The sequence below is a fragment of the Saccopteryx leptura genome, chromosome 9 (genome assembly GCF_036850995.1).
Source record: "Saccopteryx leptura isolate mSacLep1 chromosome 9, mSacLep1_pri_phased_curated, whole genome shotgun sequence".
In the NCBI taxonomy this organism is placed as follows: domain Eukaryota; kingdom Metazoa; phylum Chordata; class Mammalia; order Chiroptera; family Emballonuridae; genus Saccopteryx; species Saccopteryx leptura.
The window spans coordinates 59,203,673-59,230,537 of NC_089511.1; the positions used below are offsets into that span (position 1 = coordinate 59,203,673).

General features: G+C 37.6%; 1 protein-coding gene and 1 non-coding gene across 2 annotated transcripts in view; both read left to right on the forward strand.

The window, feature by feature from the left end:
• Positions 1-1,441: 1,441 nt before the first annotated feature.
• On the forward strand, positions 1,442-1,517 carry TRNAS-AGA (transfer RNA serine (anticodon AGA)). Its single transcript has one exon. It is a non-coding gene; the product is annotated as a tRNA-Ser (tRNA).
• A 16,455-nt stretch (positions 1,518-17,972) lies between these two features.
• PHYHIPL (phytanoyl-CoA 2-hydroxylase interacting protein like) overlaps positions 17,973-26,865 on the forward strand; it is a 65,879-nt gene continuing 56,986 nt past the window's right edge. Inside the window, exon 1 of the mRNA XM_066348705.1 lies at positions 17,973-18,303. Coding sequence (XP_066204802.1) covers positions 18,198-18,303 — 106 coding nt within the window. The 5' untranslated portion in view covers positions 17,973-18,197. The remainder of the gene's footprint in view (positions 18,304-26,865) is intronic.

The window sequence follows — 26,865 nt, forward strand, 5'->3', positions numbered from 1 at the left end:
TCAAGGATCTTAGAGCAACAATGGATGAACATGATGAGCACTTAAATAAAGATATAGCCAGCATCAAAAAGGACATTGAAATAATAAAAATGAGCCAGTCATAAATGACAAATACAATATCAAAAATAAAAACTGCACTAAAAGGAATAAACAGCTGGCTGGATGAAGCAGAGGATCGAATCAGCAATTTAAAAAACAAGATATATATAAATACAGAAGTAGAGCAGCAAAACAAAAAGAGGCACAAAATGACTGAGGAAACTCTAAGAGACTTTTGTGACAAAATGAAGAGAAACATCATCTACATCATAGGCGTTCCTGAAGAAGAAGAGAAAGAACAAGAGATAGAGAATCTGTTTGAAGAAATCATAGATGAAAATTTCCCTAAATTGATGAAGAAAAAATCACACAAGTTCAATAAGCACAGAGAGTCCCATTAAAAAGGAACCCAAGGAAGCCTAGACTAAGACACATAATAATTAAAATGCCAAAGTTAAGAGACAAAGAAAGAATACTAAAGGTTGCAAGAGAAAAGCAGTTAATTACCTACAAAGGAGCCCCCATAAGGATGACATCTGACTTCTCAACAGAAACACTTGAGGCCAGAAGGGATTGGCAAGAAATATTCAAAGTGATGCAAAAGAGCAACCTACAACCAAGACTACTTTATCCAGCAAGGTTATTATACAAAATTGAAGGAGAAATGCAAAGCTTCCAGGACAAAAAAAAAACAACTCAAGAAATTTAGGCCCTGGCCGGTTGGCTCAGCGGTAGAGCGTCGGCCTGGCGTGCGGGGGACCTGGGTTCGATTCCCGACCAGGGCACATAGGAGAAGTGCCCATTTGCTTCTCCACCCCCCCTCCTTCCTCTCTGTCTCTCTCTTCCCCTCCCACAGCCAAGGCTCCATTGGAGCAGAGATGGCCCGGGCGCTGGGGATGGCTCCTTGGCCTCTGCCCCAGGCGCTAGAGTGGCTCTGGTCGCGGCAGAGTGACGCCCTGGAGGGGCAGAGCATCGCCCCCTGGTGGGCAGAGCATAGTCCCTGGTGGGCGTGCTGGGTGGATCCCGGTCGGGCGCATGCGGGAGTCTGTCTGACTGTCTCTCCCCGTTTCCAGCTTCAGAAAAATACCAAAAAAAAAAAAAAAATGTTAAAAAAAAAAAAAAAAAAACAACTCATGAAATTTATTACTCCAATCCAGTACTGCAAGAAATGTTAAGGGGCCTGCTGAGAAAAAAAAAAAAAAAGAGAGAAAGAAGAAGAAGAAGAAGAAGAAGAAGAAGAAGAAGAAGAAGAAGAAATTGAGAAAAAGAGGACTGCAGATTTAAAGAATAAAATGGCAATAAATAAATACATGTCAATAATAATCTTCAATGTAAATGGATTAAATGCTCCAATCAAAGGACATAGGGTAGGTAGCAGCATCAATAAGAAGACAGGACCTGTGCCCTGGCCGGTTGGCTCAGCGGTAGAGCGTCGGCCTAGAGTGCGAAGGACCAGGGTTCGATTCCCAGCCAGGGCACACAGGAGAAGCGCCCATCTGCTTCTCCACCCTTCCCCCTCTCCTTCCTCTCTGTCTCTCTCTTCCCCTCCCGCAGCCAAGGCTCCATTGGAGCAAAGATGGCCCGGGCGCTGGGGATGGCTCTGTGGCCTCTGCCTCAGGCGCTAGAGTGGCTCTGGTCGCAACATGGCTATGCCCAGGATGGGCAGAGCATCGCCCCCTGGTGGGCAGAGCTTCTCCCCATGGTGGGCGTGCTGGGTGGATCCCTGTGGGGCGCATGCGGGAGTCTGTCTGACTGTCTCTCCCTGTTTCTAGCTTCAGAAAAATGCAAAAAAAAAAAAAAAAAGAAAACAGGACCTGTACATATGCTGTCTACAAGAGATCCACCTCAGAATAAAAGATACACATAGACTGAAAGTGATGGGATAAAAAAAAGTATTTCATGAAAATGAAAATGAAAGAAAAGCTGGGGTAGTAATACTTATGTCTGACAAAATAGCCTTTAAAACAAAGGCTGTAGTAAGGGATAAAGAAGGTCAATACCTAATGATAAAAGGAGCAATCCAACAAGAGGATATAACCATTATAAATATTTATATGCCTAATATAGAAGCAATTAAATATATAAGGCAGATTTTGATGGCCATAAAGGGCAAGACTGACAGCAATACTATAATAGTAGTGGATTTTAGTACTCCAATAACATCAATGGATAAATCCTCCAGACAAAAAATTAATGAAGAAACAGTAGCCTTAAATGACAGACTAGATCAACTACATTTAATTGATATCTTCAGAACCTTTCACTGCAAAGCAGAAGAATATACATTCTTTTCAAGTGCTCATAGTATATTCTCTAAGATAGAGCACATGTAAGGACACAAAACAAGTCTCAAATTTAAGAAGTTTGACATCATATCAAGAATCTTCTCTGCTCACAATGGCATGAAACTAGAAATCAACTACAATAGAAAAACTGAAAAACATTCAAACACTTGGATGCTGAAGAGTATGTTATTAAATAATGAATGGGTTAACAACGAGATCAAGTAAGAAATAAATAATTTCCTTAAAACAAATGAAAATGAACATACAACAACCCAAAATCCATGGGAAACAACAAAAGCAGTCCTGAAAGGGGAGTTCATAGCATTACAGGAATATCTTAATAAGCAAGAAAAAGCTCAAATAAACAACTTAACTCAGCATCCAGAAGAACTAAAAAAAGAATAACAAATAAAGCCCAGAGGAAGTAGAAGAAAGGAAATAATAAAGGTTAGAGTAGAAATAAATGACATAGAGGCTAAAAAAATATACAAAAGATCAATGGAACCCAAGAGCTGGTTCTTTGAAAGGTAAACAAGATTGATAAACCTTTAACCAGATAAATTCCCTAAACTATCTGTATTTTATTAGTAGACCTGTATACAAAGTATATAAAATATATTCTAAGGTTAAATATACATTATTTTAGATTATATTTTAATGTTTAAAAAAACTAATCAGTTAAATAAAAACCTTTCATAGTATGAATTGCCATTAAGATATTGCTTTAGGCCCTTGCCGGTTGGCTCAGTGGTAGAGCGTCAGCCTGGCGTGCAGAAGTCCCGGGTTCGATTCCCAGCCAGGGCACACAGGAGAAGCGCCCATTTGCTTCTCCACCCTTCCCCCTCTCCTTCCTCTCTGTCTCTCTCTTCCCCTCCCACAGCCAAGGCTCCATTGGAGCAAAGATGGCCCGGGCGCTGGGGATGGCTCTGTGGCCTCTGCCTCAGGCGCTAGAGTGGCTCTGGTCGCAACATAGCAACGCCCTGGATAGGCAGAGCATCGCCCCCTGGTGGGCAGAGCGTCGCCCCCTGGTGGGCGTGCCGGGTGGATCCCGGTCGGGCGCATGCAGGACTCTGTCTGACTGTCTCTCCCCGTTTCCAGCTTCAGAAAAATACAAAAAAAAAAAAAAAAAAAAAAAAAGAGATATTGCTTTATTTCTAAAGGGTTTGTGTGTAACATCAGTATAGTGTAGGAATGTATAGACACAGTCTCAGGAGGGCATCAGCAGTTCAGGCTCAGGGTAAAGAAAAGGACCTCCCACTTCAGCTTTAAAGGCCAAGCATGTATATTAATACATAAGGAAGTGTATATAATAAAGACCTTATGAAAACATGTATATGTTTATCATTTATTATCCTATACCCCTGAAATTATAAGACATGGTATAGACCTAACTATGCTTAATAATTATCCTTTTGTAGATATATTTTATAAAGAAAAAAAGTTATATATATTGGAAATATTTAACTGTATTTTTACCTTTTAATAACTCTATCTTTACACTGGGGTCAATTTTAAAGTGCGAATTGTTATCTCTTAATGGTATATGCTTAGTAAAAACTCAGGAAACTTGGGAAAAGAGAAGAGTGTACGATCCTGATAATGAAATATAAATTACCATAAAAAATGACTTTACAATTTTATCATGTACTAAGCTGACATATAAAGATGGTCCTTTATTTTGTTAGCATGGAGCTTAATTATAGAGAATCGATAATTGGAAATCTCACCTGTACGACAAAGGCATGCATATTTCAATAAAAACACACTGAGGTAAAAATTGAAAAGTTATATTCTTTAAGCAGTGGTATTCAACCTTTTTTATCTCATTGCACACATAAACTAACTACTAAAATTCTGCAGCACACCAAAAATATATTGTATTTTTTGCCAAACTGACAAAAAAATAAGTATACTTTTTTTTTTTTCTTTTTTCATTTCTCTGAAGCTGGAAACAGGGAGAGACAGTCAGACAGATTCCCGCATGCGCCCGACCGGGATCCACCCGGCATGCCCACCATAGGGCGACGCTCTGCCCACCAGGGGGCGATGCTCTGCCCATCCTGGGTGTCGCCATGTCACGACCAGAGCCACTCTAGCACCTGAGGCAGCGGCCACAGAGCCATCCCCAGCGCCCAGGGCCATCCCCGCTGCGGGAGGGGAAGAGAGAGACAGAGAGGAAAGCGCAGTGGAGGGGTGGAGAAGCAAATGGGCACTTCTCCTGTGTGCCCTGGCTGGGAATCGAACCCGGGTCCTCCGCATGCTAGGCCAACGCTCTACCGCTGAGCCAACTGGCCAGGGCCAAAATAAGTATACTTTTGATTCATTCACACCAATGGCTATTGTTATGTTGCTGTTTTCCTTTTTTTATTTGACAATCTAAAGGAAAAGAGGTCAGTGCTGCTGACTAAATGGTCAAGTATTGCCATGTTTTAAAAATTCTTGTGGCACACCGGTTAAAAATCACTGATTTAGAAGGAGGGTATATAGAGGAGGGGGAAATAAAAATTTTTTTTTAAATTTTATGAAGATATTTGTAATAATTGATGTTTCACCTTTTTACATAAAAAGCGAGTTTAGAATAAAGCAAAATATGCCAAATGCTGTAAGAGAGGAAGAAGTCATATATAGTGCAAGCACAAAGAAGGGAGAAATTAATTTCCATTAGGAGAAATCTATGTGAATATAACACTTGTCCTAAGTGCTGTTAAACACAATAAACTAAAGTACCATCAGGTTGCTTCTGTAGGCCCTATATTGCACTCCTAAGTGCTGCTGAGTCAACCATTTTAACCTGTAGAGGGATCCACAAAAGCATTCATCTTACCCTTAAAAACATTTTTTCTTCTTTTTCTGTAGATGTATCAGATGAGAGGTTTGAGTAAATGGCTCAGCATCAACATACTTGATATGTTCTTTTAGATTGGGTCCTTTTAATGACCAGGGAGGGTGAGTGCTTTATGAGCAGAGGCCATTTAACAATGATGAATAAATCAGACCAGTTATATAGACAACTTCAATTTCCTTTAATATAATGAAAATCTTTGTGTATACTATAAAACACCTCCATATTATTATAAAGGCTAATACTTAAAGTAGTCTTTATTTTCTTATTTTATCTATATTGACCACTCAGGTTAGTCTGGCAGTGCTATTGTTGCAAAATCTAGGCTTCTAAACACTGACTTAATTCTGGTTGATTTTTTTTTTTTCCTGAAGTGAGAAGCGGGAAGGCAGAGACAGACTCGGCATGTGCCTGACGTGTATCCACCCAGCATGCCCACTAGGGGGCGATGTTCTGCCCATCTGGACTGTTGCTCTGTTGCAACTGGAGCCACCTGAGCCATTCTAGCGCCAGAGAGGCCCCGTCCTCAGTGCCCAGTCCAACTTTGCTCCAATGGAGCCTTGGCTGTGGGAGGGGAAAAGAGAGAGAGAGAAAGAAGAGGAGGAAGGGTGGAGAAGCAGGTGGACACTTCTCCTGTGTGCCTGATTCCCAGGACCTCCACACACCGGGCAGAGGCTTTACCGTTGAGCCAACCAGCCAGGGCCAATTTTGGTTGATTTTGAGTGATGTTATCATATCATAAATTTTAATTTTTAAATTAAAATTATTTAATAGTATTTCCTTACAATATGTTCCATGACTATTATATTGAAATTGTCTGAAACTAATCTATAAATATAAATGAGTTATATTTTTCTTAATTAAAATATATTCATAAACTTATATTCTATAAGAAGATATAAATATATATTACATAACAATATTCAAATAAAGCCCAGAAAAGCAAACTGGATCTGTTTTATAGATGCTACCTAATACTACAACAGCATGTGATTTCCCAGATTTATAAATAGCACCATTAGTCTATACATATTTTGCTTTACCTACAAGTACTGCATAATAAAAGCACTTTGCATACCATGAAAAGTAAAATATTCGTGTGGATTTAACATTTACTCAATGGCAGTAGACTGCTATCTTCTCATGGGCAAATTCAATCTCAGAAAAAAGTCCTTGGCTTCTCTGTTCCTAGTACCATGTAACTAAAAATCTTTGTTACGTAGCAATAATCAAGCAAATGGAGTTTACATTTACTGATTCTAGTCTTTATGACAATGATGTAGCAAACCTCCCCCTTATACTCAGTATCCACAGGCTACTACCATTCAAAGAAAAAAAAAAGGAATAGAAAAAGAGAAGTTTTTAACCGATTAACTTTAGTTGACGTCTTTATAATCTGGGAGTTGAGGAACAGAGAGCATACAGATCTAGTCAAAGGGTCAAGGATGAAACTTGAAAGCTTTAAATGATCTTATAATTTAGTTATAAAAACAATTCCACAAGTTTACCCTTTCAAATTATTTAGAGTCCATTATCTTGATAAAGGCAAAAAGAAAAGAGCCTTGAAATTGAAACTATTAATAATATATCCCAATTAAGTCTGCATGTGAGGTGGCAGGAAAAAATATCAGCCATAGGTTTTGACTCAACAGGATTTTGCTGCTCATCCATAAGAAGATGAAACCATTAAGTGTCATGTGTACCATCTACTACTATAGATTCACATTTTAAGACACAGGATACAGTCATTAATGAGCTGTTTCAAGAAACTCTAGCATGGTTTCAATAAGACACTCAAAAAAGTACTTTAAAAGTATAAAATAAATTAGATGCTTGATTTGTTCATGTGACACCAGATAAATTAGTTTGACTAGATACATACTGATATGTTTCCTGAAGTAAATAGCTGCTTGGGGCAACATATAAAGATATCCTTAAGCCTGACCTGTGGTGGCGCAGCGGATAAAGCATCGACCTGGAAATGCTGAGGTCGCCGGTTCGAAACCCTGGGCTTGCCTGGTCAAGGTACATATGGGAGTTGATGCTTCCAGCTCCTCCCCCCTTCTGTCTCTCTGTCTCTCCTCTCTCTCTCTCTCTCTCTCTTTCTCTCCCTCTCCTCTCTAAAATGAATAAATAAATATAAAAAAAATTAAAAAAAGATATCCTTAAGAGAGAGAAATAGAGAAACTGACTAAGGACTAATAATTAATGACTAATGGCAGCCTATAATGGTCCCATTGACAATTTGGTCCTCTTTTTCTCATCCTCCCCACCCTCATCCACTTCCCACAAGGGCATTTGAATATGGTGATATAAAAAAGAAAAAAAAGATCTAGAGAAAATGATGGACTCATGGATGTAAGATCATGACATAAATTTGGAACAGAAACTGGGCAAGAGAATGTAGTATGTGGCAAGAACAAAAATAAATGTGCCTAGTCTGTCTTAGAAAGTCAATTTTGCCAAGTGATGGCTTCGAATTTAACTTTGTATTTATATCAGTCTGATTTCTTGAAATAATAGCATCTCTTCTGTAGACTTTCTGACAGTAATAGTATCTCTATAGACTTAATCTCTCTTTGGTCATGTTTGAGTAAGGCCGTTTTATTCCTGTTTTGTGATATCTCTAACAGTCAAACCACTGTTTTAGTGGAGCAACATTTTTATGAAGGAAAGAGCAAATGCAATGTGAAACTATGCAGTACCACATGACAGACCAAAGATATAACATACCTTATTATTATAGCAGCACCAACTAAATCCTTATAAGGCTACCAGGTTTACTGTGTGATTATCTGAAATAAGAGTTCTATATAGAATTTTCTGGACTATTAACAACTTCCACACCATGGAAGATCAGCCCATGATCTGTCCCACAAAATATGTGCATCTGCTGACACTTCGTGGTTATAGGACACTTATCATAAATAGAAAATCTTATTATCAAGATTCATGACATATCCTGATTTAAAGGTCTTAAGGACCATAATCAAGAGATTTCATAGCATGGAACTACACTATAGTAGTTATTTCATTTTTTGATATGATATGCATAATTAGATTTAATATCATCCATGATTCATAAAAATAAGACTTGCAGTCATTTCTTTCAGCTTAGAAATAAAAAACTTCTAGAAGGTTGTCATGAGAAGTTATAAATGAACGTTCCTATAGGACAGGTTGTTGCCTGAGGAGGGAATACCAAATGTGCTGATGTCTGAAGAGCGTTTACCAGCTTCCCTCAGGGGCCTGGTTCTCGCAACCAGGGTGGGCTGGGTGGTATCCCCAGGCAGAGCAAGGCTCCTTGCTAGGGAGGACCCTGAGGCCACCTCACTTCATTTCACTGCTCCCTGTCCACCAGGATTATACCAGCAGTCCAGAATATATCTTGCCTAAAGACCTTTTGCTTTTTCTTATTTTAAATGACCAATAGTACACTGACATGTAGTTGATTTTCTGCTACAAACCTGATATACTCTTGAGTTCAGCTGGAATACAGCCAACATACTGTTGGTAAGGAGGAGGCTGTCCTGGAGCAAGTACTGGAAGGCAGGACAGCCCAGAATGTTCTTCACATCTGGGAATAGGAAGGGCTGATGGGAACCCATGGTGGTCACTGAGTACTGCCTGTTCATAACCATTATAGTTCTCTCATTTCCAAATATGTCACCTGCTTTTAAAGTAAGAAGATCCCTTTGTGACTATTCTGTTAGTGTATTTGTATATCATCTGTAATTATGGGATATAAACACTAATTAAAAATGTTTCCCTGACTAGATAGCTCAGTTGGTTATAGCATTATCTCAACATGATGAGGTTGTGGGTTCACACAAGAATCAACCAATGACAGCGTAAGTAAGTGAAAACAACAAATCTATATTTCTTTTAAAAATTGCAACGAGAAAGATATAAATTAAAATAATAACCCCTTTACTTCTTCACTTTCAAGAAAGGAAATTATTCATTACAAATATGAATAACCTTACAACTGTCAAAAACAATCAAAGAACATTTTTAATGTGAATGAACTGGAAATTTATGTAAAAGCACTTATTTGTAAATAAACAGTTTACATGAGTTGCTTTAGTGTGATCAGACCACCACATTATATTATGTATAGTTATGGGCATTATATTTCAAGAGGAAATTATACAATTTTGGAGTATATACAGAGGAAAACAAGAATTCAATATTCTTTGAAAACAGCAGAAGAGGTCATGGAGAAATCAGAAGAGATCATTGTATTTTGAATCGTATATATGGCTGCCATGTGAAGAAGAATTAACTGTTTTCTGTGTCTCCAAGATGAGTAGGGAAACACTAACAGTGGGAGAAAGTGTTTTTATTCCATATGATGTTGACTCTGAAGCTCTGTGCAGATGGAATAAGCTACCTCAAAAGGAAATAGTTTTCTGGTCACTAGACACATTCACACAGAAATTGGCTTAACTATTGTGGAGAGGTTCAAACATGGAAAAGGTAGTGGTGAAAAAAAACCAACAACTTCCAATCTTTAGAGCACTTAACACCTTTATGAATATTATACAATGAATATTTTCATATATTAGAACAATAAATAGTTGAATTTATGTATCCCAATGATGGGGAAATTATTAGGAAAAGCAGAAGGTAATAGTTATCTGTCCCAATGGCCCTCATTATTGCTACTTTTGAGTTGAAGCACCCTCCTATGAATAGCTATGGTGCTAATTTTTATGATGCCATCTCCTCTTATAAAATTAGTTAAGTAGAAGCAATCCATTTCTCCTCATTGTATAGTAACAGCAATGACTTAGGGCAGAAAGTGTTGTTGCCATGGGCAGTACTCTCTTTCTATCACAGAAAACCTAATGGTCACTCAGTAATGCACATTTCATTCATACTTACACACATATATACCTATTTACATATGTACATATCTGAATACATAAATACATAGCATTGTATCATCATTCAGTGGATGTTATTGACTGAATAATCTCTTTAATAAGCCTGTACCTACCCTGAAGTTTTTCCCATTATGAATCTTGGAGGAAGTCTAGTTTGGATGGAGTCAGGAAAGTTAAACTCCAATTAAATGCATTGTGATAGCTTTTCACAAAAAATTTTACAGATAAAGACTCAAGGCAAGATGCAGTTGCTGAATTAGGCTTCTTACTAATGAGTGTATGGCAAATGTGAGCTATATAATATCACCAATGTTATAGTACAATTTGAGAAAGGGTTGGAAAATGAGAGGTCTTTTAGAAATCTTACAGGCATTTCTGTAGCTTAAAAAGAACTTTGGGAAAACAAAATGTGTTAATTGTTATAAAAGTCACAGCTCTAATATCTGCTGAGATAAAAATCCTAGAAAAAGATTCATGGAAAATTTCTGTGGTTAGATTTAAGGAAATACTAACCCCAACCCTAACCCTAACCGGTTTTAAGCTGTGTTCAAGGGAAACAGACTAGATATCCTGTTTGTCAATAAGGTAAAGATGCAAGTGAATTTGTTTCAAGACCAGTGAAAAACTCAAAACTAGAAAAATACACTTGTGAAGGCAAGAACAGTCCAAAATTTGTGGCAAACTGATTATAGTTATATACCTACAACTCTGATCACCATGTTTTCAAGATTCCCTGCCATGGTACTTAGGCAGATCTGTATATTTGAACACATTCTTAAAATTCTCTACTGTAAAACTTACTGAATAGAAGAGAAAAGACCAGAGAAGAGAAAGACTTTCAATCAAAGTGGGACAGTCTATAATGTTCCTTCTTCTTGACTTCTCCCAGGATTTCTTCCTTCCAACACTGAAAATAAGTCCAGTCAAACTTTCACTACTGATAGCAGAAGGTATTCTGAGAGCAATTTTTAGTTGAAATCTGTTTATTCACAAATATAAAATAAAGACTAAATGTTACTTTAGTTCTTAAGTTTAATATACTTTCATATCATTGGAAAATAACTATTTGGTTTTAAAATAGAAAAAGTATGTATAGTACATTTTTTTCTTGCTTCATATGCCATATGATGCTGCACTGTAGCATTAATATTTACAGTCTATTGCTTAAGCAGGTGGTGGCACAGTCAATACAGTGTTGGCCTAGGATGCTGAGGGCCTGGGATGCTGAGGATCCAGGTTCAAAACCCCAAGGTTGCCAGCTTGAGCACGGCCTCACCCGCTTGAGTGTGGGCTCACCAGCTTGAGCGTGGGGTCATACACATGACCCCAGGGTTGTTGGCTTGAGCCCAAAGATAGTTGGCTTAAGCAAAAGGTAACTGACTCAGCTGGAGCCCTCCAGTCAAGGCACATAAGAGAAAGCAATCAATGAACAACTAAAGTGCTGCAACTATGAGTCGATGCTTCTCATCTCTCTGTTACATCACTCTCTCAAACTGCTTCCTTTCCATTCCTAATTCTACTGTCCTAGTCTATAAATACTTTATAATTACTTGCTTGAATTGTAATAATCTCCTAAGCTCCTGTCTTCTTCCATTCCATTCAGCCTATGAAACATGGGCAGATTAATTTTCCATTAACACTGCAACTGGCATTTACTTGCCTAAAATACTTTAGTAACTCACCATTAACTGTAGAACAAAAATAGGTAGCCATTGTAATTCATATTAAGTTCTGATTACAAAGTGTTTTAAATCACTAATTTTAATAGCAGCACAGATTTAAAAAGAGAGGTAGAAAGACTATACCTGAGAATTTCAATAATCTGGTCAAAATACTGAGAACCTAAATATGGTAGTGGTACTTATAATTCCAGGAAAACACACACACACACACACACACACACACACACACACACACACACAGTCAGGAGACATCAAAATTTTAATTGTTGTGAAGATAATTTAATTTAAAGAGAAAACCACAAAGTTGGGTGATACTGAGGGACTAAATAGATACAGCTGCCAGTGACTGCAATGAAGGAAATTAGAAAAGGCAATCAATTTGGGGGGTGAACTAATTAATAAAATGGTTATAGTAATGTAAATAAAAATGTTCATTGAAAATAAGGCAATGGCTTTGTTTATAGTTGGGGACTTGAGATAGAGATTTGATCATAAAAGTGAGAATTTAAACATTAATAAGATGTTAAAATTCATGGGAATGCCTGCATTATCAAAGGAAATGGCTTTAAACAAGGAAGAACATAGTGTCAGAGGTTGAACTTTAAAGAATACATACTCTCAAGAAGACAACTTAGAAACACAGAGAGTGATGTGACTTTGGGTGATGGGTATGCAACATAAGCAACAGTTCAAATGCCATAGAGATGTTTACCTGAAACCTATGTACTGTTATTGGTCAATGTCACCCCGTTAAGTTTAATTTTCTAAATAAAAAAACAATAAAATAAAAATAAATCACAGCATAAAAAAAAAGAAGCTAGAGCTGATAAACATTAAGCAAGCATACATGTAGGAAGAGCTCCACTAGAGTTCAGTGCTACAGAAGTTCAGCAGAAACAACTGCTGTAACATCAAGGATGATGCAGGTGATAAAAAGCCTTTTATATTTGATGATGTGAAAAACCTCACCAAATTCAAACATGACATCTGAAGGGTAAGAATCAGAGTGGAGGAGACTGATGATAAATTGTGTGAGGATTATATGGAAATGAAGGAAATGAATAACACTTTTATAGCACTTCTTAATTTATAATAGGTTCTGTCCATACCTTAGAATATTAAGAAAATGAATAGAAACTGTTTGGTTCAAGTAAGATATTCTTTTAAATTAAAGACATTTGGCAATCTTTAAAGACAAAAAAAAGAGAGAGTGAGAGAAAAAGACCAAAGCAGCTGGAGTGGGTAAAAACAGGAAGCTAACCTTATTCTGTAGTACACAGCCCTGAATGGAGAGAGCACGTATGAAGGAAGGAAACAGAGTGAGTTTTACCAGGATCTTCTTAGCTAAAGATAAGAACAGATGAAAAATATCACTCTATCTTCATTTTTCTTCCAGAAAAACAAGGGGAGATCATCTTTTGTAACTGACTGTGAACAATCAATTGAGATAACTCACTACCTTCGGACCAGCCAGGGAGATCATCTTTTGAAAGTGAGAGTGGAGCAGGAGATTTCAAACAGAAATAGCCAATAGCCAATGTATTGTCAAGCAAACTGAATTCTGACAGCATGATTTGTAATGGATCAAGTAATCCTAGTTCTCCACTCTCTCCCATCATGTTATGATACAGAATTAATTAGAAGGGTAAAAATCAAATACTGAGGAGAGATTCAATATTTGCTTATTATCTTGGCAAAAATCTACCATTAAGATAAAATAAAAAACAAACATAATCTGATATAATTTTTAAAAGGCCCCAACATACTAAACCAGCTATTTTCAGCCTGTGTGCTGCAAGAATTTTTAAAACATGTAGTAACTGACTATTTAGTTAGGGTCACTGACCTCTTTTGTCTTAGATTGTCAAATAAAAGAAATGAAAATAGCAAGCACAACAATAGCCATCCAGTGTGAATGAATCAAAATTATACCTATTTTTTTTTTGTCAGATCAGCAAACAATAATTTTTTTGGTGTACTGCAGAATTTTAATAATTAGTTTATGTGTGCCATGAGATGATAAAGTTTGGAAATCACTGCACTAAATATGAATATACTCTAAATATGGAAGTTCTTGATGTTTTAAAATAGCTATATAGCTATTAAAATATTTCCAAAAATTTGTACTGTAAAATTGACCAGATATTTTTTCTTAATGGCATCCCTAGTATCCCATAATAACAATATCCTAACTTTGTGAAGTGCCTTAAAGCTAATACAATGCTTTTCTTGCATATTATCTCATTTGATAATCACAAGTCTAGACACTACAAACTTGAGTAAAGAATTTAAATTATCTGAGTTGTTTTCAACTTTGTCTCTGTCAATCATGACCTTTCTCTTGTCCTACCATTTATAATAATAGCTTAGAAAAAGTCACAGTAATGTTATGAGAGAGAAAAAAAAACAGTCCTTCATTTGTAATGCATTTTTTGCAGTTTGCTTCTACTTCCGGTTTTGGTTCTCACCTTTCGCCTTCTGCCTACACATAAAAGAGTGGGTTGTGCCTAGGGCTGTGGTTCATCTAAGAATGGCCTCTGCGCTTACAAGCTTACTTAAAGGACTTTGTAACCTACTTTTTATTTGAGTATTACAGCAAATAATTAAACACATTCAAAGTACTAAAGCTCAATAAAATAATTCAGCAAATCGTACTGAGTATCTTCTCTACACAAAAACTATACTATGTGCTTAATTTTAACAATATCACTGGGGAAATAAGAAATGTTCAGGGAGGAGGTACAAGTTTTATATAATTGCAAATTCAGGATGTGTGCCAGAGTTATATTACTGTCAGAAAAGCTAATGTGCCCCTGGACTGTGTTATGCCTGTCATGTATAGCAAGGATTGTAATACACTATATACTGTGCTCTTATTTATATTCTTCTTATATTTAACATCTGGTGTTTTCATCTATGGACTCTTACAAAAATTAGAGCCATCCAGAGGACACTGTCCAGAGTAATAGAGGGACTCAAAGCAATGAGATATCAAAAGTGTTTGAAAGAACTAGGAATATTTAGCCAGAGAACTGGATACATAAGGGCAGCCGGATGAAGAAAGATGATCATTATTACGTATTACAAACACAAGAGAAAACCAAGGTCTTTGTATTGACCTTATAGGAGGCGGGTTTGGGCTCAGTCTTTCAGATTTCTACCTTTTCCCCAACATTGTATTTTAGATTGTTATTTGGGAATATCAGGAGAGGGTGCTTCCATTACTTTGAGGCATTGGGACAGAATCACTGGATTCAAATGTCTTTTGTCTCCTCTGGTCTCTGTGGTGACATCCTTGGTATGCTTAGTTGCTTCTGGTCTTTCACTTGAAGATGGTAGCTAGAGAAACTCATAATTTTTGCTTTCTTAGTTTGGTCAGGGCCTGGTAGCTGTCTCTGATGGAAGGGTCTCATCTTTTTGTACTTTGAAATTCTCTGCTTTAGAAAGTCCACCTTCCAGCTATTATTCGAATATCTTTTGCTCTTTTAACATTAGACTTCATGCAGGTCTGCTAGCTCTTAACTCAGTTGTATTCCGAGTACACAGCCACCTGTAAAGTAAACTCCTAACCTCCCTCTGCTTATGATGTTCATTTAGGTTATGTGAATGTGGTAACCTAAGCCTGGCCAAGTGATTCCCATCTCAAGATCTGAGAATTAGGACAGAACTGATTCTTTCTTTGAGGTTTCCCATACCTATCTATGTATTTCTAAAGCTACAATCCCTCACCTCACATCCTCAAGGTGACAGTGAATAAAAGTGTTATAGGTTACCTTCCTTGAGCACTCCTACCTCTTTTCATAATTCTCTGAGCCACAGAGAATAAGATTTTCTTCTACTTTACCTACCTTATAGCCACCATTTTCCTTATAAAATCTCTGGTGTAAGCCTTTGTGGTGGATTAGTATATCTTGTCTTCACTAGGGGAGAAACCCTATCATTTGAACCAATAGGCCTAGACTTGATATGTTAAACCATTAACAAATTTATATTTTATCTCTTGATAATGTCTTGATTTGAAGCCTAACAACTTGCTAAAAAAATCCTATATTAAACATCAAAAGTCAAATATTAATTCTTTTGTATTTCTTATGTAATCTAAATCCTCAGGAAAATGATGCCTGGGATTCTATAGGTCTTGTGCCCAGAAAATCACGTTGCTATTTCTCAAAACATTATCCCCTTTTCCCATTACACAAATATTCTGGCCCAAGAATCTGATCATGTGAATTTGACCCCGTGTATACTGCTACAAGTTCTAGTAACACCCATCATAATTTTGCTTTTTTGATGTCTTTCTTTCCTGATAGACTTGAACTCAAAATTTCCAATATGTAGCATACTGTCCTCGGAGAGCATGTGCTTAACAAATATTGGTGTGAGGCATAGTTTTATTTATAAGAATGAGGCCCTGGCCGGTTGGCTCAGCGGTAGAGCGTCGGCCTGGCGTGCGGGGGACCTGGGTTCGATTCCCGGCCAGGCACATAGGAGAAGCGCCCATCTGCTTCTCCACCCTTCCCCCTCTTCTTCCTCTCTGTCTCTCTCTTCCCCTCCCGCAGCCAAGGCTCCATTGGAGCAAAGATGGCCCGGGCGCTGGGGATGGCTCCTTGGCCTCTGCCCCAGGCGCTAGAGCGGCTCTGGTCACGGCAGAGCGATGCCTCTGAGGGGCAGAGCATCGCCCCCTGGTGGGCAGAGCTTCGCCCCTGGTGGGCGTGCCGGGTGGATCCCGGTCGGCGCATGAGGGAGTCTGTCTGACTGTCTCTCCCCGTTTCCAGCTTCAGAAAAATACAAAAAAAAAAAAAAAAAAAAAAAAACCTAAAAAAAAAAAAAAAAAGAATGAGTTGCGATCTCATTCTGTAAATCAATAAATTGGTAATCTAGTTTACACAGCTCCTTTTGAGATTTGTAAAACTGATACTTGTATTCTGAAAGATGAACCCAAAGATCTTGGGTTGACAGTATCCTTTTCTAGTTCTCCAGGGCCTGGCTTTAGAACACAGGAAATTCACCAATAAATGCCATCTTGTCCTATTTCTTGACAAACAATAATTTATTCTCTCCTTGAGGACACCACGACATTACACAAGAATTCTCTCAAACTACAAGAAGGAAATCCATCTTCATTAATACCTAAGTTCATAATAAGGACACTTCACTTTAAGATGCCCAATTATCTTCTACAGACTTTTATCAACTTGCAGTTGTGCCAGGTTTTCTCTCAGGCTTATTTTACCTTGAGCTGGTCCTGTTTTATGAGGACTTGATTAACTACGTGTATTTAGTTGTGTTAGGACTACATGAATGCAACTAGAAATGGTAGCATATAGAATTTATATGTAAACTGTTCATTTATTGTTGAACATTATGTTTGGATTTGGAAAATCAATTAAAACAACACTTTAATTTCGAATATACATACACACCAAAAGGGATGTGTGTGTCATTATTTTTGATCTTGAGGTAGCAACACAACTAAAAACTATTCCAAAGAAGCCAATGGCAAAAGAATTCAACAGGCTGTGGCTTGAATCTATTTCATTTTAAAAACACTTGTACCTTCACTAAGGGCACTGCACAATCTTTACTGCGACTAAAACAATGCGCAGGTAAGTTTAGGGTAACTTGACCAAGCACATTTTCCATTTTAGAAAAGGAAGGGAAAGAGATGGCTGTGTCCCCAAACCCTGCCACTCTTCAATTAATGCACTAATTTCTCACACAGACGAGGCTGTTTGGAATATCCAGCTAACCAAGCAGGGTGTGGGCGTCAAGTAGCCCGAGACCTTAAACGGGCGTAGTTAGCCCAATGGTTCCAAAATCCCGCTACAGAGGGTCTAGAGTAGATTCTTATTTTTCCAATCCTCAATAACCATCCTGCTCACTCTCGGCTCCCCCTGCAGAGACGTGCAGTGCCAAGCCGGGCTCCGACTGATACCGTGAGGAGGTAGAGGACCCCGACACGCCCACACCAGGAAAGGGCCGGGAGAGCGCACCGCACCCCCAAATGCCCGGGCGCTCCCGCGCGCTCGGCCGTCCACCGCCTCACACACGGGGTTACGGGGCCCGTGGAGCGAGGGCAACCGGGGGCGCGTGCACGCGGCAGGGCGGGGGAGGGAAAGGGCCTCGAGCCAGCAGGTGGGCGCGTCCTCTCGCGAGCGTGCGCGCGCCGCGCCTTTTCCCTCGCGTTCCCGGCGCGTTGCGTCCCCTCCCCTCCCGGAGCGCGCGCCTCCCGCTCTCGCGCCGGGTCCCTCTCGGTCTCGCAGAGGCGCACACTCCCCGGAGCTGCTGTCACTGCGGTCGGCTCGGCCGCGGCGGCTCAGCCTTGGCCCCTCAGCGCCGCGTCTCAGCCCTCTTCCCCTCCCGCCGCCGCTCCCCTTCCCTTTCCCGCCCTTCTCTCCCACCCCGTCCACCGAGGGAGCCTGGAGACGAAGCAGGTGGGCTTGAGAAGGGGGCTCGAAAAATGGAGGTGCCGCGCCTGGATCATGCCCTCAACAGTCCCACCAGCCCCTGTGAGGAGGTGATCAAAAACCTCAGTCTGGAGGCCATTCAGCTGTGCGACCGGGACGGTAAGAGCAGGCGGGACCGTGCGGAGAAGGGCCGCTCCCGCGCCGGGCGCTGCGGCCGCTGCGGCCGCTCCGGCGCCGCGGACCCTGCCCGCCCGGGCGGCAAGGTCTTTTGTTGTCCCCTCTGTGGGAATAAATGCAGGTGGGGGTTCCCCTCGGCCCAGCCCCCCTCCCGGCAGACCCAAGAAACAAAGGGGCCCGGGGGCGAGCCCGTAGGCACAGAAAGTCGCCGCCGTCCCCGGTCGCAGAGCCCGTCGCTGGGCTCGTCCTCTGGGCCCCAGCCCAGGAGCTGCCCCGACGAGGGCGCCGTGCCTGCTGCGGCTCCTGCCCGGGTCCAGGCGGTGCCGATCTTTGCCGCAGTCCCGATATCCTGGGTCTCCCGGCACCGAAGGGGAAATGCCCTCTAGATGTTTCTAGCAACACCGCCCCCCCACCACACACACAACATACACACACACACACACAACACACAACACACACACACACACACGTTAGCATTTCTACCCAGAATTTATCAGTTCTGTTTTTAAATCTCCAATTGCAGGCACCCCCCCCACACACACACACACACAATTTAGAATTCTTTTTAATCTGAAAATGGGATTGGGACGTCAGTTTTTTTGTTTTTTGTTTTTGTTTTTTTCAGGGAAAGGGCAGGGGAAAAAAAGTGAGTTTCAGCACCAAGGACAGCCACAAGCTTCGTGGTTTGGGATTGTCATTCAGAAACTCAAAAATCTGTAACGGTTATACAGTTTATTAACCGATGACACCCCAAGAATTTTAATTTAAAATAAATATAAGTTCAGATTTTAAAAAACCTGTGAAGGAAATGGCCTAATATAGCTGCTGTGATTCAGAATATGTGGCTAATATTTATCATTGTGTCTTGATTTTAATTGTCTTATGACTTATTCTATTTTTAAAGTCTCCTAAATAAGAAAATTGATTGAACACAGGTCTGAGCGTTGGAGATAAGCTGGTACTATGTCAGTATGGGTAGTTCCAGTGCTTCTGTGTTAGTGGAGTAGTTGAAGAGTCAGTGCTATTTCAGTAATGTGGAATAGAATTCATTTGTAAAGAAGTCATCTGATCAGTAATTGACAGGTCAAATAATTGTAAAATTGTGCATCTGACAAAGAAAAAACGAATTACATTGTCAAGATGACCCCGAACACTTTTGGCTGTAAATGAAATTAATTTGTAACTGTATATAGAGATGATGATTTAAAAAAATTTTTTAGCCAAGGTATGTAGAGATACCTCACAATAAGGTCATAAAATTTATCAGTATGTAATCCAATGGAGAACAGAGGTCTTGTTTCCAACGTCATTTACATGGTAATAACTTGGTTAGGCGTGCTATACAGTACAATTTAGGTTAACTAAACACTAAATTTGTTTATTAATAAACTTACGACACAGAATAATTGTTCTTTGAAGCCAAAGTCACTAAATTCTGAAGCACATGTAATATGGATAAATAAATACTCTTGCAAAAATTGCTTGTATTTCCTTTATCCTTGGACTATTTAAGGCCACCACAGTAATAGGTGCACATATTTATGGCATCAAAAAGTCATTATTTTGGAATTCCATATATAAGCTTGCATTATTAGACTATAAAGATTATTTTTAATATACCACATAGGAAGTCATATGGGTTTTAGCTTATACTTTTGTGAAATGACTGTTTGTGATATTACCATTGTAAATCTTTTTATTTCATTTACTTCAGTGATATATCAAAAGCTCATACTGTAGTTTTTGGAATTAGGCAATTCATGGTTGCACCTCAAGGCCCAGTAATCTTAATACTTAAAATTGCCTTTACCATAGGTTTTAAAATATTAGGGAAAATAATGTTTTTACTTTTTATGAACTTCACAGAATTAATAGTGTAGAGTGAAAAAAATCAGTGTGGCATTTACTGTGGTCTCTAAGCGTGGTGACTGTTTTTTTGTGGTAGTATTTTTTAGTTGTTTCAGTTCACATTATAGAGCCTGCAAAATGAGAAAATTATGTAACATTTAATTTGGGGGGAGGGTGCTGGCACTAAGTATCTATGAAAATTACTACTTATTTGAAGACTTCTAATTTATTAGATATAGATTAATTAAATAGGGCTTTATTTAATAAAATAGTTTATATCAAATACAAAAAGCGTAACTTTTATCAAAAGATGTGTAAAAATTTGGAAATAGCTTATGTAGGGATGTTGCTAAATGCTTAATTTTTTATGTTGTGACTCAACATGTTCCAAAAATGTTGTTGTCTTCATCAGAATATTTAGAGGAAATAGTATAGTTGTTTGCATAGAACAATTTTAAACTGTTGCATTAAATTTGCAAACCAGGCTTTATTTATCATAATTTTATACTGAGAAATTTTCAGCTAGATAGATGCTGTTTACTTCCTTCACTTCCCTCCTTTTACTTCCTCTCAGGTCTCATTATTTTACTTTGTAAATATATAGCATAGAAAGATTGGTACGTGGCAGAAAATCTGTTATGGGCTTAAGTACATAGTAAATGCTATATTATAATTTTATGATCATAGAAATACATTTGTCTTGTTTGCTCTTCACTTTTCTCACTTTATTTTATTCTACTATTAATCTGACAATGGAAAAAATGAGAGTAATGTGAATTTATTAGAAGTGGAACACAATAGAAAACGAGAAAATATTATTGTTAAATGTACATTTCTTTTTACCTGCTCCACTTGTAGATGTTTTTAATTTTATAATGTTTTGCATCAACCAAGAGCTATAGTTTCTGGTAAACTTAACTATGCCTTTATGTTTCCTTAGCTTTTCTCTTTTATGTTTTTTTTCCATGTCACTTGCTTGTTTTCTTACAAATTAATTTTTATATTATTAACAACAGTTTACACTGTTTCTTTATTTCATAGTTTCTCAAAATATTTAATAGTCCATGAAGAATATGGAATAGAGTCCAAGTGGCCATATAATTGGAATTTTTAATTAAGCAAATGGGTTCTTACACACCACATATTATTACCTCATGTCTGCTTTTACTCTAGGCATCTGTTCCTTGTAGTTCAGATGATAATTCTGGATAGACTTCTTTTGGTAAACCTAGGTAGATATGCTGTAGTTTGGGTCATCTCTGTTCCAAGTAGAAGGTTTCTGTCCCTCCTTTCTGCTGTGCTGAAGTATCCTCAGGTTGCCTACATAATACTTTAATTGTAGCTTTCAAAAAACTAAAGGAAAACGAAAAGCATTAACTTCTCACAAGCAAGCATCAATAATATGGGAAACAATTTCCAGTTTAGCCCTGGCCGGTTGGCTCAGTGGTAGAGCATCAGCCTGGCGTGCGGGGGGACCTGGGTTCGATTACCGGCCAGGGCACATAGGGGAAGGGCCCATTTGCTTCCCCACCCCCCCCTCCTTCCTCTCTGTTTCTCTCTTCCCCTCCCTCAGCCAAGGCTCCATTGGAGCAAAGATGGCCCGGGCGCTGGGGATGGCACCTTGGCCTCTGCCCCAGGCGGCAGAGCGACGCCCCGAAGGGGCAGAGCATTGCCCCCTGGTGGGCAGAGCGTTGCCCCTGGTGGGCGTGCTGGGTGGATCCCAGTCAGGCCCATGCGGGAGTCTGTCTGACTGTCTCTCCCCGTTTCCAGCTTCAGAAAAATAAAAAATAAAAAAAATTCCAGTTTATTTCTTCACATAGATACTTCAGACTCTAATTTACCCATAATAAAGACAAAATAGTTCCCTACCTCACACATAGAATTCTACCTTATTTGTTCTTTTCATCCTTTTTATCATGCGTATGTATATAGAAGCTCTCTTGTTGAAAAGGAAAGATTTATGTTGCATTACATGCATCTGAACTCACTGAACTCTTATGTGACTGATGTGTCATAAGTATAATAGAAAGGAAGAAAATACAAAATTAATTTGTTGTATAGCCCTTAAATCCAACACCAAGGTTTCGTAATTTTAACATATATTATTTTCATTATCAACACATTTTATAATTGTCTAGATATGGTTTATAGAGTTTATGATGCTAGTCAGTCAGCAGGGGAACACGTTTTAAAGAAATTGCACAGACAAAAGCTGCTAGATTTCTCTGTGTTTGTCTCTAACAAGAGTTTTGTGGAGGAAAAGAAGAACGATTTTCTTCTTTTTACCTGGCTAAAATATAAAAGATTTCTTTAAGTTTGGACTTAAAGAATCCTATCTATTTAAGTTATAAATCAGTTTGGACTTCCACTTTATGCTTATTGACATACGAATTAAACAGATTTTAACTTTTTTTTTTTAACTTTTGAAATGTAAAGTAACACAGAAATGCTTAGTAGCACAGTTCTGAATTAGCTAATCCTTAGCAACATTTCTGAAGTAGACAGCTTTGAGAAGTACAACAGTTACCTTTACTAGTATAGGAATGTAAAGTAATCATTACTCAGTCTCACGGGCACTCATATAGCATAGTGGTAATACCATTTTAGAATCAGAAGACCTCTACAGAATTTAAACTCCTGATAGATAATGTTTGTTACCTTAAGCGAATTACTTAACCTTTGTTTAGCCTCAAGCTTTCTCATATTCACTGAGTAATGTTGATTCTGTAGGATTATTAAAATAATTAAATGAAATATTAGTAACATAATATCTCACAAGTCTTGACACAAAATAGAGAATAATTGTTACTAGAATGCAATATTAGCCTCCATTTTTGCATTGAACTGCTTTTTCTTTTTTTTGCTAATGTTTAGATCTTTGTTTTTGTTTGTTTCAGTTTTGTCTTATTTATTTAGTAAATCCTCCTTATGTCAATTTAACTTTATGAGTAGTAAATAGAAACTGTAAATTCTGAATTTTATGAGGACAGCTAATTTTAGTCACAGTTACAGTACTCTATCTTTTGCTTATATTTCCCTATCCCATCAGTAATATCCTTGTCAACCTTAATTTTACAAGCTCTTTTCAGCTTCTTCAGATCTGCTGTTTGCTACATATTATGTGCCGTGTGACTTTGATACCTGTTTTGGGTAGGTATTTGCATCAGAGCCATCCTCTGTTCTTGATTTAACAATGTTTTTCTAAGGATAGATCTGTACTACCATATGTGACTTCTGGATTCATTTTTTTAACCCAGATATGGCTGTAGAGTTACTGTAGATTTTTATTAGTATGAAACAAAAGGAAAAAATAAAAACTAAAAGAAACAACCTTTAAAAAAAGCTCAAACTATCAGATCATGTTAAACCAATTCATATTCTTGGTAGAGGTTCTAATTCATTCCTAGAGAAGCACAGGAAGTTATTAGAGTAAAAGTCACATCAAAGGGTATGTGACCAGACTCCCTCCAGTGGTAGAGTGACTGATGTACCATAAATAGTAATTGGCAACTTGCTATGTTGCCTAGGTAGGCCAATCAGAAATTGAAGTCACAGAACACTATCCAGATAACTTCCAAATCACTTGGTTTATCACTGCTGATATTTTCCTCTTTTTAGGCCCAATCTTGATTTTCCTTTACCTCATGTGAGTATAGTTTTCTGATTACTTTTATATTTTATCCTGGGCTTCAGTAATAACAGCAGCTGCATCAGTTACCACAGTAGGCATAATCCTTCTATACTGCTCACAAAAATTAGGGGATATTTTCAAAATGATTATGAAGTGATAAAAAAAAGCATTTGATTTTTTTTTCATTAAACAAGAACATCAGAAAAGCAAATGACAAATCAAAGGAAGTTGTTTGATTATGCAAATGGAATGCAAAACCAACTTTTATTTTTTGGTAAAAATGCACTATACAAAAAGCTGAAAGTACTGGAGTATCTGCACGTTCCCTGTTCCTCTCATTTTTGTGAGCCGTAGTTTCTGCTTTTCCTTCTCTGTCCTAAGTCGATGCAGAATTTAAATTTTGCCTTATAGTACTTGCTTCTTTTTGGGTTCTTTTCCATTTCTGTTAACTTTCTCTACAATAATTGTTTTATTGTTTATGAATTATTTAAATTCAGTTTTTCCTACTATAAAGCATACATCTCATTCTTTAACTATTTAAAATATTTTATTATTGCTGAACAGTATTTAAACTGTCTTATTGAGTAAGCTATCTTTTATTCACATACAGTGCATTTGAAACTAAATATTTGGGGAAGACCTCTAGCAAAACTGTATAGAAGAGTTGAAGAATCTTGACAGAAAAAGCAAGTAGGCAGCCTCAGCATAGCATGTTCTCTATACGTAAGGATAGTGAGTGAATGGCAATGGTATAAAAGAAAGAAGTAGTTGCTAAAAATTTGTGATTGAATTCTTAAGCAAAAAGGAAACTAGGAGTAACTAGAATTTTAAGTCTGGCAAGTCAGAACAGTCACTGACAGGAAAAAAATAAGGAGAAAGAAAATAAGACCCATGATGATAATTTTTTACATCTCAAATTTTAGTTCTCACTAAACATCCAAATGTGTCCTAAGCCCTTTTGCAGGGGTATTTTTCTCTCTCACAGAATTCATATTCCCAGAACAATAGTATATACTGCCTTCTCATTTTTATTTCAATGCGAATCCCCATCAGAGAACCCACTTACATTCTTTTTAACTTCTTTTACTTTATTCTTACTCTTCAAAGGCTACTCACAGTCTAATAAAAACCAACCACTTGATACTTTATAGAGGATTGTGAACTCTAGAGATTTTTAATTTTCTACGTAAAGGTAGTTTTAGAGTGAGAAGAGTTTTCAAAGGAATTTAGCAATTAGAACATTAATGTTAAGATATTTGGAATCTAACAGTAATACTCCCTTGGAAACTTAAACACTTCACAATTTCTCTTGTGTTCTGGGGCAAAGAGTTCTAGAATGAGGAAGAAAATTGTTCATAGAACTACTTATTCCACTATGGAAATTGGAATGTAGGTGAAAACAGAAGGTTCAAATTTGACTTTAGTTTTAGAGTGTCTCACGTCTTGAAGGAAAGGAATGATCGGTCTTCAAGGAAAGGAGTGATCACATGCTGGGCAGGCCTTTGAACCCCAAAGATGGAATAAATCTACATTCCAGGTTTGTTAAAAATGCAAACAAGAGCTCTACATTTTGAAGTTGTTCAATAGATGAGAGTTAAACAAAAAGCATTCTACTCTGAATTATAGTTTTGTTTGTGATATTATGGGCCAAGTTTGTGGTTCATTTTAAAAGGGCTGCTCTGCAGGGATTATTGCACATATATTATTTGTTGCAGTGGTTGTGGCAATTAGTGTAAATAAATCTGTTTTTTTATAACCAGTTTGATTGTTGCACTCTAGTGAAAGATTATAGCTTCCCTAGATATATGACATTAAAGACAAGGCACAAAAAATTTTTCAGTATACTTACTTTGATTTTCTTGAAAAATAGTGTCTCATCTTATGTAAGCCCTGAATATTGATGAATCTCTCAGCCTTTCAATTTAAAAAGCTGATGATAAATGCAAACAAGAATGACAATTTTTAAGCCTCTACTATGTGATAGTTTTTTAATGAGTGCAGTTTTGTGTTGTATCTATGATGCAAAACAGGGATCAACAAGTAATAGCCATTAGACCATATCTGAAAGCCTTCTGCCAGTTTTGTAAGTAAACTTTATTGGAACACTGCCACACTTATTTGTTTGTATATTGTCTGTGGCTGCTTTCTTGGTACAGCAGCAGAGTTGAGTCGCTGTGACAGCAGACCACATAACCCACAATAAAATACTTAGTATCTGCTTTACAGAAAATGTTTGCCAACTCTTAATGTCGAGGTTTGAGAAAATAAATTAATCTCTCTTGATAGGAATAAAAATATTGAAAGAAGAGTTTCTGAAGGAAAAAGTATAATTATTTAGATTTTATATGTTACTGGGATTTTAATATTATTTGAGTCATGCAGAAAAAGCTGAAGAAAGCTGAACAGCTTTACCAGGCAATAAGATAACTGTATAGAGTCAGTTAAAGATGGGTAGACATTATGCCAGTGTCTGATAGGCATTAAGATAAGTAAGCCTTAATATTAACTTGAAATCTAGTTTTCACATAAATAACTTCAGAAGGAAGTTAGTTATGCACTAGTATTTTCAGGTATCATTACAATTCTAGTAGTAGGTATGTTTTAAAGTTCAAAAATGATGTCTGACCTTTGAGAAATATGAATAGTTTTATTGACATGTATTACAATATGTATATATCATATTCTTCTTTCTAAACCAAATTCTCATTGAAAAAAGTCAAGCACAGGCTTATCTTTCTGTCTTCCATTTCTATTTCAGTACTTCTCAATCTATGTTTTGTTAGTTTTTTTTCAATACCCAATCTATCATTTACTGATTATGTATAAAGAATAATTAAAATCAATTATTAGAAAAATCAAATTTAAAAGATTCAAAAAGATTAAACAAATATAAAAATTACTGTAAATTCCTATGAAAGTTTCTAAATGCTTAATCATAATTTTTATATTTATTTCATCACAGACTGGTAAATAGGTTGCAGATAATGCTTTGAGTACATTAGCTAGAAGACAGTACCGTTCTATTTTTGTTCAATGATTAATTTTTAGGTACTAAACTTATCCAC